This window comes from Dasypus novemcinctus, chromosome 15 (assembly GCF_030445035.2).
Source record: "Dasypus novemcinctus isolate mDasNov1 chromosome 15, mDasNov1.1.hap2, whole genome shotgun sequence".
In the NCBI taxonomy this organism is placed as follows: Eukaryota; Metazoa; Chordata; class Mammalia; order Cingulata; family Dasypodidae; genus Dasypus; species Dasypus novemcinctus.
The window spans coordinates 13,790,473-13,805,628 of record NC_080687.1 but is presented as its reverse complement, the minus strand read 5'-3'; the positions used below and the strand labels follow the sequence as shown (position 1 = coordinate 13,805,628).

General features: G+C 35.9%; 1 protein-coding gene across 2 annotated transcripts in view; it reads left to right on the top strand.

Annotated features, from left to right (window-relative positions):
- NUP58 (nucleoporin 58) overlaps positions 1 to 15,156 on the top strand; it is a 62,585-nt gene that overhangs the window by 42,642 nt on the left and 4,787 nt on the right. The window contains exons 15-16 of one of the 2 annotated variants that reach the window (XM_004453086.4): positions 1,476 to 1,571; positions 2,851 to 4,970. In XM_004453086.4, the coding sequence (XP_004453143.2) occupies positions 1,476 to 1,571; positions 2,851 to 3,020 (266 nt within the window). In that variant the 3' untranslated portion in view covers positions 3,021 to 4,970. Of the gene's footprint in view, positions 1 to 1,475; positions 1,572 to 2,850; positions 4,971 to 15,156 lie in introns of those variants that run through there. The other variant, XM_058277048.2, reaches the window with a different exon arrangement.

The window sequence follows — 15,156 nt, the reverse complement described above, 5'->3', positions numbered from 1 at the left end:
TTCAGAATCATCATGTCTCCTGTGAACAGTAAATATGAAAAAGTAATAAAATTAAGTGGTAGAAAGGTTTGTATTTTCAAAGCAATATGCTAAAATATGAACTTGAAAATTTATTTTTAGTGAATTTAATTTTAATTAAATTTTAAAATATTAGTAATCTTAACACCATTTTAGAGCCCAAACTACGTATATATATATATATATACACACATGTTCCTAATCATAAATATTTTTCTGAGAGTGAGTACTGGGGAAATGGTTTTATTGCAAATTGAAAAACTTGACTTGCATCCATTCCTAAGCACTTTTGGCATGTTCACCCATAAGCATACTGGTGTACATAAGAAATTAAGATTATTTTAATAGTTTCCTAAGTTAACTATAATTAGTAAGGTAGGTCCTTTGCAGAAACATCATGGTAGATGCAAAGACATTCAAAATTCCTCAGTGTGGTTAATTGAAAGTTTATTATATTTGACAATTGCATTGTAATGTAATGTAATGAGTAAAGGTTCCCTTATGCCCACCAAAATATATCTTCATAAGAGGAAAAGCTTATAAGCTATTATAGTTGCATGAAATAGTAGACTCTATTAAGAATTTTGAGAATTATGGCAGACAGCATGTTTTTCTGTGATCTAGTTCCTAATTTGCCATTATATTTCTGAGGAATTATAGTTAATAATACTCTCAAACTCAGTATTTTACATAAGCTCTTACAAAGTAGTCTAAAAAGAGTTTGAACTCTATAGAGCACCTAGGTTTTTTAAGAGAGGAAACATCCTCAAGTACTTAGCAGAAGCTCCTCATGAACTTTGTGTAGTCAAAAATATTTCTTTTTTTAAAACTGTGAAAATAGTATTGTTTAGAAGAAAAACATGACACTCCTTTTCCCCCCAATTCTGACTCGAATTGGCTGGTGGTATGGCAGGAACCTACTGTCAGTTATTACTATTTCATGGTTATACAGAGATTTTCAGTGGCTGAGAGTCTTAATTAAATGAAAATGTTTTGGGAAAAAGCAGAGAAAAATGACCTTGCGGTACTCAGTGTTTACATTATGCATGTCATGCTTATATATGAATTTAGTCTTTTTTCCACAATTATAATAAAATACCCTTCTAAGTAGATAAGTTTGTTTATGCCTGTTTGGCTAAAACCATATTTCATTGATCACTAAAATTAGTAGCCCTTTTAGGGAAAAAATATCATCTTGTTTTTGCATGGATTTGTTCTTGAAAATTTGCTGATGGATCATAAAATAGTCTTAACTAGATATAAATGTATTATTTCAGAACTAACCTGATTCTTTCAAAAGTCTGATGCAGTGGACTAAACAGCAGATTTCCTTAATCAGGTTATGTTTTCAAGACTATTATGTGTTAAACCTTTGATACTTGTAGGTTTTACTTGTTAGTATCCTTTTACTTACGTTTTATGTTCCATTGTATATTTCTCTATCACTCTTCCACTAGGATTTGGAACTAGCTCTGGTTTTGGAAGCAACACCACAGGGGCCTCCACATTTGGATTTGGAACAACAAATAAACCCTCAGGAAGTCTTAGTGCAGGTTTGTGTGTTTCTGCCTGAATTTCAGGCAAATTTAAAGTACAAATTACTTATTTTAAAAGTTTAAGTATTGTTATTTTCAATATCCCCCCAAAAATCACTGATTCAATTTCTACTCCCTGGATGAAGCATATAAGCCTAGCTAATTACATGCCTTTATCTCTCTTAAAAACTAAGGTCAGGTTTGTCACATATCTAACAAGACTTCTTAGTTTGAGTTTGTAAATAATTATATACCTTCTTAACTAAGTAGGGATTCATGGTTAAACAGTTTTTCTCATTATTGCAAAAAAAATAAACCCATCATTGTGAAAGCTTAACTCAGTTTTTATCATTATTTCGACATTCAGGAAAATGATTTCTTTTCCATAGTGATGTCCTTCAGTTATATGTCCACAGTCTGGTTTTAAGAGTACCACAGTCTTACAAGTGGTGATTAAACAATGGATTTCTCATTAATTTTTGATACTGGTATATATATTTTTTGCTCTTATAAGTGAAAATTCCATATTAGACCTACTTTGCATTTACTCTATATTTGTAATTAATAGCTTGTTTTAGTGTGCAATACTTAGTAATAAATAGCATGTCTGAAATAACGGCATAATATTGACAAAATTGTGTTACATTTGGGAATTTGAAAAAATTGCATCTAATATTTAGTATTTAAAATCAGCAGTTCCAGCAGCATGAGTTAATAGTAAAATTCAGTGGTAATAGGACTATAATCTAAACATGGTATTAGTTACCTAGACAGTAATAGTACTTAATCTTAATTATGCATGGGCCCTTATAAAATCAAAACAGTAAGTACCAGGCTTCTCTTTACTGTGCTTATTGTCCTGAAATCGGGGGTTTGAGGCTTTTTCAGAGGACTCAGAATTGGAAGCACTGAGTCCAGGTGTTGTAAAACTCTGTCTTCTCCCTGTTGATAAGTTTTTTATGGTGGGGCTGAGGACAAAGGCACCTTGGCATATTATTTAATCAACACAAAAAGGTTCTGGCAACTTCAAGTTTTCTATAGACTTCAGTTATTTGTGCTAAGCTGCTGCTTTTGGCCTACATTAATAAACTTCTGTTTTTTAAAGTGCCATTTAGAGTTGTTAGCTTAATTATTTTCCTGCACAATTCCTCAGAAAGTAGAAATTGAGATTCCTAAGATGTTTGATAGTCTTAGAAAGTATGTTTTTTCAGATAGAAATGTACCCCTCATCCTCATTTTTGACATTTGTTTTTGTGATTTAACTTCTGATATAAATATTTTTTTCCCTAAACATAAGGCTTTGGCAGCTCAAGTACATCTGGGTTTAACTTCAGCAATCCTGGCATCACGGCTTCAGCTGGTTTGACATTTGGGGTGTCCAATCCTGCCTCTGCAGGTTTTGGAACGGGAGGACAGCTCCTTCAGTTGAAGAAACCTCCAGCTGGAAACAAAAGAGGAAAAAGATAAACATATGGGTTGATGTGTTAAGAGAATTCATAGCAGCATTGTTCATTCTGAGTCTATTTTTCTAAAATTGATGCAGTAATTAATTGCATCCCAGGAGATTTATAAAGTTTTGCTATTTTTGCCTACTCTGGAATTTGAACTTTGTTCATATTTACCATGCTGATTTGCTTTTTCTCTTGTCAATTTAAAATCTAGTTGTACATTTTTTGTTATTTTGAGTCTCAGTGTATGAAATGTTCTGATTACGTCATTGATTGACTAGTAAAACCTACTATTTATCCTAGTGTTGATAGCAGTGTTTTTGTTAATAAGGTTTACACTATGTGAATATATGCACATTCATTTCTTATACAGACGGTATGAACTCTAGGTCTGTACTAGAATCAATTTGTTCCTGACAAAGGCCATTTGATCTACACTGCAGGGCATCTTGTGAATATGTTTGTAAATATATACAGAAAAATACACAAAATTGAGTGTACATATGAAACATATATTTACAGACTACTCTTGCCTCAGACTGTTCCCCTTTTCTAAGGGTATTCAGTTTTTCACCTTTTAAGCTTCAAATCCTCAGTGCTTGTGAAATGAGCTGTAGAGGTACCAGGTCATTGCAGTTGTTTGCCTGAAGATTTGTTGAAATAGTTATTAGTATATGACCGACTCAACATCATTGCCCCAACCTTTTCCATTTTTTGTTCCCACATTAACTTAGCAGTACTCCAAATGAGGAATATTCTAAGACTGGTCAAACAGATTTAACAATGTTTATTATCTCATATACCCTCATATTGCGCATATGAAGTGTTTTTCATATCTCAAATGGGCCCTCAGAATCCATCTTAGCCTGGATAGAACTCCAGGCTGGTGTTCTGGGCATAGAGAGCTAGTAAGCCAAATTGATTCTATGCAGGTGAAGGATGCACTATTACTTTAGTGGAAGCTTTTCTAGCTCTACCAATACAGAGTTCTTTGTTATAGGGCTATTGATATTGACACCAAATGGAGTGGCTTATCAGCCTCCCAATGTCTTATGTAAGTGTTTAATATGGAATAGAGAAACTATATTTTAAGAAAAAATATTCTTTGTAGCAACTATAAACTTTCTCCTGTTTTAACAGTGAACAAAACTCCAGGTTGTAACTTATAGACATGTCAGGTTGTGCATCTGTATAAAATTTGTCTATATTAGTATTAGAAGTGAAGTAGAGTGAGTAAAAGAAGTGAGCCCTTTGAAAGAGAACTGCCTTAGCCATGATTCCAGATAAACCATTAGGTAGACCTATTTATCTTTCAAGTACAGTTTTCAGATGGAATGTGAACATGGAATTTCATTGAAAATAGTTTAATTTTTATATAGAAAGTTTTGTACATAATGTGCATTAAGTGAATATTTTCAGAATCATTTTCACCAAGGCACCTTTTTTTCTAAAATAGTATTGCATTATATATATATATATTTTAGTATAATGTTAGGCTTGATTATAAAAGTGTTGTCAAATTGGTTTTATTTATCTGCATTTCACAGTGATTGGCTTTTTTTGAATTAAAATTTATGCGCCTTGATATATTAAAATATAGAAAATTGTTTCTGAGCACTAAACTTGCTTTATTTTTGCATACTTATACTATAATCCCCAAATCCAGATTGTGGGGGAAATTAGGAAAAGGTGTTATTTTGTGTTTTGCATTACTGCCAGAATTAAGTATACAGTTACAGCAAACTTTTTTTTTAAAAAGGACATTGCGTTGAGCTGCAAAAATTGAATATTTATATTTCTTGTTTTTTTTCCTTTATATATTTCACATTTTAATATGTTGAACCACTGGAAATTTTGTAACTGATTATTTTGTCATAGGAGTTAAATGTGTTGTCGTTGTCATCCTTGTCTTCACTTTGTCCAGAACTATCATTATGTAAACAATAAAATTTGTGTCAGTTGCTTTGAATCTTTATAGGTGTCACTAGTTATTCTTAATATGTAATTTTGCTAATTATTGCTTTTATTCGCTTAGTTTGGTTTTTAGTATTTTCCCTTCACTAGTTTGTACATCTCACTTATATCCTAACAAAAGACTGAACACAAGTAAGTTCTTTGTTGCTTGCTTTTGTCTTTTCAAAATTACAAAAGCATTAAAAATTTTTAATAAAACATTTTTGTTTATATGGAAGAACATTAAGTAAAAAGTGAAAGTCCCCTTCAACTCCTGGCCCTCCTTCTGGTTCCACTGCCTTCCCAGACAGGTTTGTTGTATATTCTCACAGACCCTTTAAAAGCATTTTTATCAAAATGTGTGTATACTGTCTTCTTTCTCATTCTTTTTCTAATTTTATTACATTTTATCATTCTCTTTCCTTCTTTTCTTTAGCAACCAACTTAAGAACAGTGTGTTTTATGACTTGCTTTTTTTCCCGTTTCTTTCCATGACAGTCCATATAGATTTACTTTATTATTCTTCATTGATGGACAGTTAGGTTCTTTCCAATATTTCTCTTTAAAAGGAAAAGCTGCAGAGGGTATTCCTTGTATGTGACTTACCCGCCTCCCCATCCCTCCCCAGATGGCTCCCTTGTTTATTTGCTCATTTGTGTACTTGATGTTTTTGCTCCTTGTTTTTTTTCTTTAGGAGGCACCGGAAACCAAACCCAGGATCTCCTGTGTGGGAGGTGGGCACTCTACTGCTTGAGCCACATCCAGTCCCTGCTCATTTTGTTTTTGCTTGTCTTGCTCGTCTGCTTGTTTTGTTTTTGTTTTAAAGATTTGTTTTTATGTATTTCTTCCCACTCCCTCATTGTTTAAACTTGCTGGATGCTGTGTCTTTAGGAGGCACTGGGAACTGATGCCCGGACTCTGACCTGGGAGGGAGGTGCCTAATCACTTGAGCCACCTTCGTTCACTGCTTTGTTGTGTCTCATTGTTTTTTCTTCTTGTGTCTGTTATTGCATCATCTTGCCACACCTATCCATCGTATCAGCTTGCTGTCTTGCTTGTTTTTCTTTAGGAGGCGCCAGGAACCTCTGCTCCCTGCTTAGTTGTGTCTCATTATGTTTCCCTTCTTGTGTTGTGTTAGCTTGCCATGCCTATGCATCATCCCAGTTCACTCTTTTCTTTAGGAGGCACTGGGAACCAATCCACAGACCTTCCATGTAGTAGGCAGGAGCTCAGTCGCTTGAGTCACTTCCTTTTTATGACTCATTCTTCTTGCTTGATATCTGCTTGTTGTCTCCTTGCTGTTGGTCTCCTTTAGGTAGCATCAGTAACCATAACCAGGCCCTCACATATGGGAGGTGGCATGCAACTGTTTGAGCCACATCCGCTCCCCTGTATATGACTTTTTGTGCTTATGTTTAATGTTTCTTTGGGGTTGATTGTTGAAGAGAAATTGCTAAAAAGATAGAGTTTTGTTTTGTTTTAGGAGGTACCAGGGAATGAACCTGGGACCTTGTACGTGGAAAGAGGGCACTACACCCACTCCCTGTATAGCTGTGTTTTTTAATGTCAGATTGCCTTCCAAAAATGTTATATAAATATACACACTTACCAGAATTATGTGAGTACTGTTTCCTAACATTCTCTCTAACCCTGTTATTACCAGTCTTGATAATCTTAATAAGTACTTCTAATCTTGAACTTTTTTATATACATATTACCCATTTGCATATTAGTGAATTGCAGGTTAATATCTTTTGCCCATTTTTATACCAGGTTATGAAAGATTTTCTTCTGCATGATATATAGGAGCTCTCTAAATAATGGATAGTAAAATTTTTTCTGTGTATATATTGGGGTCCTGGAGCCAATTGGGTTCAGGCCCCTCTATGACCCTGTGTGATCTTGGGTGAATACTTAAGTTTTCTAGGCCTCAATTTCATCTTCTGAAAAATGGAGAATAAGATACATAGGAGGTTGTGTTAATTGAGAGATGATCTTCTGTAAAGCACTTAAGTAGCATGACATCTGAGATACTCTGTAAGCATGAAGCATCAGTCTCACACTATTTTAATCATGGTTGCTTGATGTTTTATTTTGGTACCTGAAATAGAAGCTGTTCTATCTTACCTTTTTGTTTTTCAGGGGATAGCTACACATTCTTCAAGATGAACTTTAATATCTGTTTGGTCAAGTTTTTTTCTTTGTTTTTTTTTTTTAATGATTTCTATTATCATTCTATTATCTTCTATTGAGATTTTGATTGGATTTTCACAAATAAAATATATTAATATAATATGGGGAGAATTGACATCTTAAATCCAAGTTAATGTTCTGCTAATCTGAAATAATGCCTTTTGCAGTATGGAAATTTGGATCGTGCCTTTATAAATACATTATGGGATATTTGTTTTGTGAACCACTGAGGTTTGAATGGTCTATTACAAGATTTTGCTTCAAAGTCCTCTTCCAGCCCTCTCCTCAGACTCTGACTGTGGATAAACATGGCTGCTCTGCACTTTCCAAGGCACCCACCACGACAGGGTTATTCCCTGGGTAGGTTGACCCTGGGACTTGACATGGTAACCAGCATCTTGGAAAACCCTACCCGGAAGACTTCTAAATCTCATTCACCAAGTTATCTTTGCCTATCATAACGTATTTCCCATTTATTGAGCACCTACTCTCTTTTAGGCACCACACTCAGCATATTATGTTCTTGACCTTAATCTCAGTATTACTGTATGAAGCAGAAGGCTCCAGTTTACAGATGACGAAACTAAGGCTTAGGTTAAGCAGTTTACTCAAGATCACAGGACTATTAAGTCATGAGCTGGGATTTGAACCCACATCTGCCTGATTCTAAAGCACATTCTTCTCACCACAATATTCTACTGCCGTTCTGTTATATAGGAACTACACTGATTTCCAAGCCATGGAATAGCACACTAATTTCCATGCATAACTTCCACAAAGGCACTGAAGGTAATGTGATTACATAATTTACCTGGGAGCAATTACAAGTACACAATAGACTATAGATCAGGACAAGGTAAGTGCTAAAGAATATGGACCTTAAGGAGGGAGACTATTATCTAGGGCGTAAAGGACATTATGAAGGGAAGAAGCAAGGGCTAGACTTGTGCAGCTCTCTCTGACCTTTCTCTGCTATATCTCTATGAAAAGGTTCATAAACTAGATATCCTGGCTGGGGTGTAGTATACCCAATTTGGAAAGAGTAGGAATAGCAGTTTTGGCTATTTGAGTCTTAGGAACTGTAAAAAAAAGCTTAACAAGAAAGCCCAGGGCTGCTTGTGTGACTCCTGCAGCCCAAAAGGGCGATCTGCTCAGACCAAGGGAGCTTTTAAATCTTTTGCTGGTACCAAGAGAGAAAGGTTAATTGATTCTTAAAAAAGCAAAAGAACTATGGAAATGGTTAAGAAGTTCCAGACACTAAGAGAGAGCAGCGACTAGAGAAAAGAGTGGGGACAACTGGAAAAATTGGCAACCACTCAATGCTTTTTGCCTTTTCCCGCTCATTCAAGCTAATGCAACTTTTTCTTTTCTACCTAATCAATTTGTCAATAAGTAAACAACAGAAACCTACCAGGTTCACAAAAGTTGCTATGCCAAAGAGCATGCGGCAGATTTAACTTGTAGAAAACTTGCTATTGTCATCCTCATCCCACACTGAGTCCTCTGGGAGCAAGTCAGTTTAATTCAGTAAATGTTTCTTAATCATTTGTTGTGTGCAAATGAACATAGGGGGTTATAACCATTGGGTAGACTCTGTCTTCCCTAAGTAATAACTAACATTTACTGAAGTTGAGAAGACGCTAGAACCTACTCTTAAGACCTTTACATAAATTAACTGATTTAACCTCCAGTCCCATGAGTATTACCCACAACATATGAGAAACAGGCACAGTGACGTTGACTTCAAGTGGTCACTCAACTAGGAACTGGATTAGCCATAATTCAAACCCAGGCAGTTTTGCTAGAATATAGGCATTAAGTCTTACTATATGCAAATAATAATACAAGGTGGGCATGATAAGTGATATGATGCAAAAAAAGTTTATAAATGCATTGAGGAAAGGAAATAACTTCTTGAGGGAATTTTAAAAATTGTTCTAATAGTAGGTTGTTAGATCACAATGAGTATGATGAATATATATTTTATGAAATTTAAAATCAATTTAAATTGCCATATGTTTAATTTTAAATATTCATAAATTTGAACAATATAACGGGGTTTAAAATTAAAAGTAAATACCCCCTTCTCCAGAAGAAGTTTCTTTTAACTTTGTTTTCATCTTGATACATACTGATTTTACTCATTGTTTTTAATAGCTGCAAAGGAGATATTGCCATATTCTGTAGAACTACTTTCTTTTCTTTAAAATTAGAGGTTGTAAGTTTACAGAAAAATCATGCAAAAAATAGACTTCACATATACGCCCCCCCCCACGTGCAGTTTTCCCTGTTATTAACACTTTGCGTTAGTGTGGTCACTCTTGCAATTGATGAAACAATTATAAGCATACATACCATTGACTATAGTCCATAGTTTACTTTAGTGTTCACTGTATTATACAGTCCAATGATATTGTTAAAATTTTTATTCTAGTAACACATATACATCCTAAAACTACCCTTGTAACTATATTCAAATATATAATTGGATGGTATTAATTACATTCACAATGTTGTGCTACCATCACCACCATCCATTACCAAAACTTTTCCATCACCCCGAAAAGAAGCTACTAATTAAACATTAATTCCTAGTTCCCCACCCCTACCCCAGACCCTGGTAACCGATTTTCTAGTTTCTGATTATGAATTTGCATATTCTAATTATTTCATATCAATGAAATCATATAATAGTTGTCCTTTTATAACTGGCTTATTTCACTCAACATGATGTCTTCAAGGTTTTATCTATGTTGCCACATTATCAGAACTTTTTTTTAACATCACAATAATATTACAGTGTATGGATTTATCATTTTGTTTACCCATTTGTTGATGGACCCTTGGGTTGTTTCCATCTTCTGACAATTGTAAATAACGCCACTATGAACATCAGCATACAAGTATCTGGTCTCTGCTTTCAATTCTTTTATTTTTATTTTTGTTTGTTTGTTTCTTTTAAAGATTTTTATTTTATTTATTTCTCTTCCCTTCTCTCCCCCACCCCGGTTGTCTGCTCTCTGTGTCCATTCACTGTGTGTTCTGTGTCCACTTGCATTATCTGGGGGCACTAGGAAACTGCGTCTCTTTGTTGTGTCATCGTGCTGTGTCAGCTCTCCGAGTGTGTGGCGTCACTCCTGGGTGGGCTGCCCTTTTTTCATGTGGGGTGGCTCTCCTTACAGGGCGCACTCCTTGCACGTGGGGCACGCCTATGTGGGGACACCCCCTGCATGGCACGGCACTCCTTGCATGTGGCAGCACTGCGCATGGGCTAGTTTACCACGTGGGTCAGGAGGCCCTGGGACTCTAATCCTGGACCCTCCATATGGTAGACAGATGCTCTCTATCAGTTGAGCCACGTCTGCTTCCCTGCTTTCAATTCTTTCTGGTATATATCAAAAAGTAGGAATGCTGGATCATAAATAAATTGGCCATAGATGTGAGGGTCAATTTCTGAACTCTAAATTCAATATCATTGGTCTATATGTCAGCCCTTGTATCAGTACCAGCTGTTCTGATTTCTTGTCACCTTGTAAAAAGTTCTAAAATCTACAAGTGTGAATCCTCCAATTTTGGGGGCCTCTTACCCTTCCATATAAATTTGATGATTAGATTTTCCATTTCTGCAAAAAGGGATGTTAGAAATTTGATCAGCATTGTCTTGAATCTGTAAATTGCTTTGAGTAGAACTGACATTAACAATATTAAGTGTTCCAATTCATCTACACAGACTGTGCTTCCATTTAGTTAGGTCTTCTTTGATTTCTTTGTTAGTATTTTGTAGTTTTCCATGTAAAAGTCCTTGGTTAAATTTATTCCTAGATATTTGATTCTTTTTAGTTGCTATTATAAATGGATATATTATAAATGGAGTTTCTTCCAATTGCTCATTACTAGTGTATAGAAACATACTGATGGGAAGTGGATTTGGCTCAAAAGATAGAGCATCCGCCTACCACACAGGAGGTCCAGGGTTCAAACCCAGGGCCTCCTGACCCATGTGATGAGCTGGCCCATGAGCAGTGCTGATGTGCTCAAGGAATGCCGTGCCATGCAGGGGTGTCCCCCCACATAGGGGAGCCCCACGCGCAAGGAGTGCACCCCGTAAGGAGAGCCACCCAGTGCAAAAGAAATTCCATCCTGCCCAGGAGTGGCGCCACACACACGGAGAGCTGATGCAGCAAGATGACGCAACAAAAAGAGACACAGATTCCTGGGCCGCTGACAAGAATTCAAGCGGACACAGAACACACAGTGAATGGACACACAAGAACACACAGCAAATGGACAAGAAGAGCAGACAACTGGGGGGCGGGGGAAGGAGAGAGAAATAAAAAAAAAAGGAAACATACTGATTTTTGCATGTTGATCTTGTACTCCACCATTTTGCTGAATTTGGATTTTCTGTATATTGGATCGTATCATCTGCAAATAGGGAAAGCTTTACTTATTCCTATCCAATTGGGCTGCCTTTAATTTCTTTCTCTTGCCTAATTGCTCAGGTTGTAACTTCCAGTGCATTGTTGAACAGTGGTGTGGGCAGTGGGTATCCTTTGTCTTGGTCCAGATCTTATTGGGAAAGCTTTCAGTCTATCACCATTGATTATGATAGCTGTGCGTTTTTCATACATACTCTTTATCATGTTGAGGTAGTTTCCTTCTATTCTTAGTTTTCTAACTGCTTTCACCAAAAACGGTGCAGGATTTGTCAATTGCCTTTTCTGCATTGATTGACATAATGATGTTTTTTTGCCCTTTGTTTTCTATTAATGTGGTATGTTACATTAATTGATTTTCTTCTGTTGAATCACCCTTGCATACCTGGGAGAAATCCCACTTGATCATGATATTTTTTTAATGTGCTGTTGGAATCCATTTGATAGTGTTTTGTTGAGGATTTCTGCATCATATTCATAAGGGATATTGGTCTATAATTTTCTTGTCTTGTGTATCTTCATCTGGCTTTGGTATTAGAGTGATGTTAGCCTCAACAATGAGCCAGGATGCTCCAATATGTGTTCGTCAATTGTAACAAATGCGCCACACTAATGAAGGATGTTGTTACTGTGGGTAAGTGTGGTAGGGGTAGGGAGTGGGGCATATGGGAATCCCCTATATTTTTAATGTAATATTTACGTAATGTAAGTTTTTTTTAATTTTAGAAAAGTATGAAAACACACAAAAACAATGAGTTAGGAAATGTTCACTTCAATTTTTTTAGAGTCTAAGCAGGATTGGTATTAATTCTTTTTAGAATGTTTGGTAAAATTCACCAGTGATGTCATCTGAACTCGGGATTTTCTTCGTTGGGAGGTTTTTGATTACCGATTCAATACTTTTATTTGTTTTTGGTCTATTGACCAAAACAAATTTCTTCTTTAGTCAGTGTAGGGAGTTTGTGTATTTCTAGGAATTTGTTCATTTCTTCTAGTTACCTAATTTGTTGGGTACAGTTGCTCATAGTATCCTCTTATAATCCTTTTTATTTCTGTGGGATTGGTAGTAATGTCCCTGCTTTCATTTCTGGATTAATTTGCATCTATTCTCTATTTTGTCAGTTTATCTAAAAGTTTGTTGGTTTTTTTCATCTTTTCAAAGAACCAACTTTTTGTTTTGTTGATTCTCTCAATTGTTTTTTCATTCTCTATTTCATTGATCTCCACTCTAATCTTTATTTCCTTCTGCTTGCTTTGAGTTTAGTTTGATCTTCTTTTTCTCGATCCTATAATTTAAGGGTATGCCTCTGATTTGAGAACTTTTGTTTTTTTTAATGTAAGCATTTAGAGTTACAGATTTCCTTCTCCACACTGCCTTCAGCTTCATTTGCCTCAAGATATATCCTAACTCCTCTTGTGGTTTCTTCTTTGACCCATTGGTTGTTTAAGAACGCATTGTTTGGAAAGCACACGTCGCTCAAGCAGCTGGGTGCCCACCTACCACATGGGAGGTCATGGGTTTGGTTCCCAGAGCCTCCTAAAGAAGACAAGACAGCAAGCTGGTGCAGTGAGCAGACACAACAAGATGATACAGCAAGATGATGCAACGAAGAGACACAGTGAGGAAACACAATGAGAGACACAACAAGCAGGAAGCAGAGGTGGCTCAAGTGATTGGGTGCCTCCATTCCATGTGAGAGGTACCAGGTTTGGTTCCTAGTGCCTCCTAAAAAAAAGAAGATGAGTACACAAAGAGCAGACAGCGAGCACAAACAACAAGGAGGGAGGGGGGCAGAAAAAATAAATCTTGAAAAAAAAAGTACATTGTTTAATTTTCACATATTTGTGAATTTCCCAGTTCTCCCTCCGTTATTGGTTTGTCATCTCATTCTGTTATGGTTGGAGAAGATACAGTGTATGATTTCAATATTTTTAAATTATTGAGACTTTTCTTGTGATCCAACATAAGGTCTGTCCTGGATGATAAGCCATAAAGAAGAATGTATATTATAGTGCTGTTGGGTGAAGTGTTCTATATATGTCTGTTAGGTCTAGTTGGTTTATATTATTGTTCAAGTCTTCTATTTCCTTATTGATCTTCTGCCTAGATGTTTTATCCATTATTGGAAGTGGTGAATCCAAGTCTCCTACTATTAATATAGAATCTATTTTTCCCTTCAAATCTGTCAATATTTGCTTCATATATTTTGGGGCTCTGCCCTTAGGTGCATATGTATTTATAATTGTTATGTCTTCTTGTGGAATTTACCCCTTTGCCAATATCATATATTCCATGTCCCTCCTAACAGTTTGTGATTTAAAATCTATTTTATCTAATATTAATATGGCTATCCAAGCTCTCTTTTGGTTACTATTGTATGATGTATTTTTTCCAACTTTTTACTTTCAACCTACATGTATCTTTGAATTTAAGGTGAGTTTCTTGTGAACAGCATGTCATTGGGTTATGCTTTATTTAGTTGACTTAATCATAAGTGAATTTAAACATATTTTCATATGGTTGTTGGTCATTTAAGGATAAAAAACATTTAATTTTTTTCTTTAATCTTTTTCTTAAGTATCTGTAAGAGATTTTTGGATGTAGTAACTTTCTATCTATAGAGACATTTGGAAAGATCAACAATTTAAAAATCCTTAATCTCTGGCCCAAATGACTTCTTTATTTTATTAATGAAAATCATGCCATCATCCCTGTTTCATAATGCTTTGGAACTGAGGGTTTAAGAATTAACAAATAATTATGATTTCCAAATAATTATATAGATGTCTTTTTCTTATTTTTCCAGTATATTATAGAATAACCAAAAGTTAATACCTGAATGTCTCATGATGTTTGAGGAGGTTGTTGTTATGGGGGGAGGAGTGGGGTGAGGGGGTGAGGGGTTTATGGGGACCTCATATGGTTTTGAATTTTTGAATTTAACATTAAAAAAATAAATAAAGACACACACACACACAAAGTTAATACCTGAAATTACCAGAACTGGCTGGACAGGCCTCACCTTCGGCAGTACTTGCTATTGTGATGGTTATTCTCACCCTTGTTTATGGTCATTCCAAGCTAGTCTCACCCTTGTGTATCCTTGTTATCGTGATGGTAACCACTCCACCCTCCCCTGTTTAAATCCATAAAAGCCCTAACCTCCTCCAAATTGGCGAGGCAGACCTCCTTGCTATGAATGGAGGCCTTATCAATAGGAAAATGAGTGGCAGCCAGAGGAGCCAGAATATGGAAATCAGCAGAAACCGGAAGTGCAGATGCAAGGAGAGAAATCTCCGTGCAAGGAGAGAAATCTCCGTGCAAAGAGAGGTAGAGAAACAAACCAAGGAAACCCAAGGATTATGGCAAGCAAGTGCCAGAGAACTACAGACTCTGGGGAGAAAGCCTGGTCTTGCCAAGCACTGAGTTGGTACTTTTGACCTCTGCAACTGTGAGCCAATAAATGCTTGTTTCACCTCACCAGTGTGTGGTATTTGTTATAGCAGCTTGACAAACTAAAACAAGCATTAACCCCACTTTCCCTACCTCAACCCTGGCTCATGACAACCTGT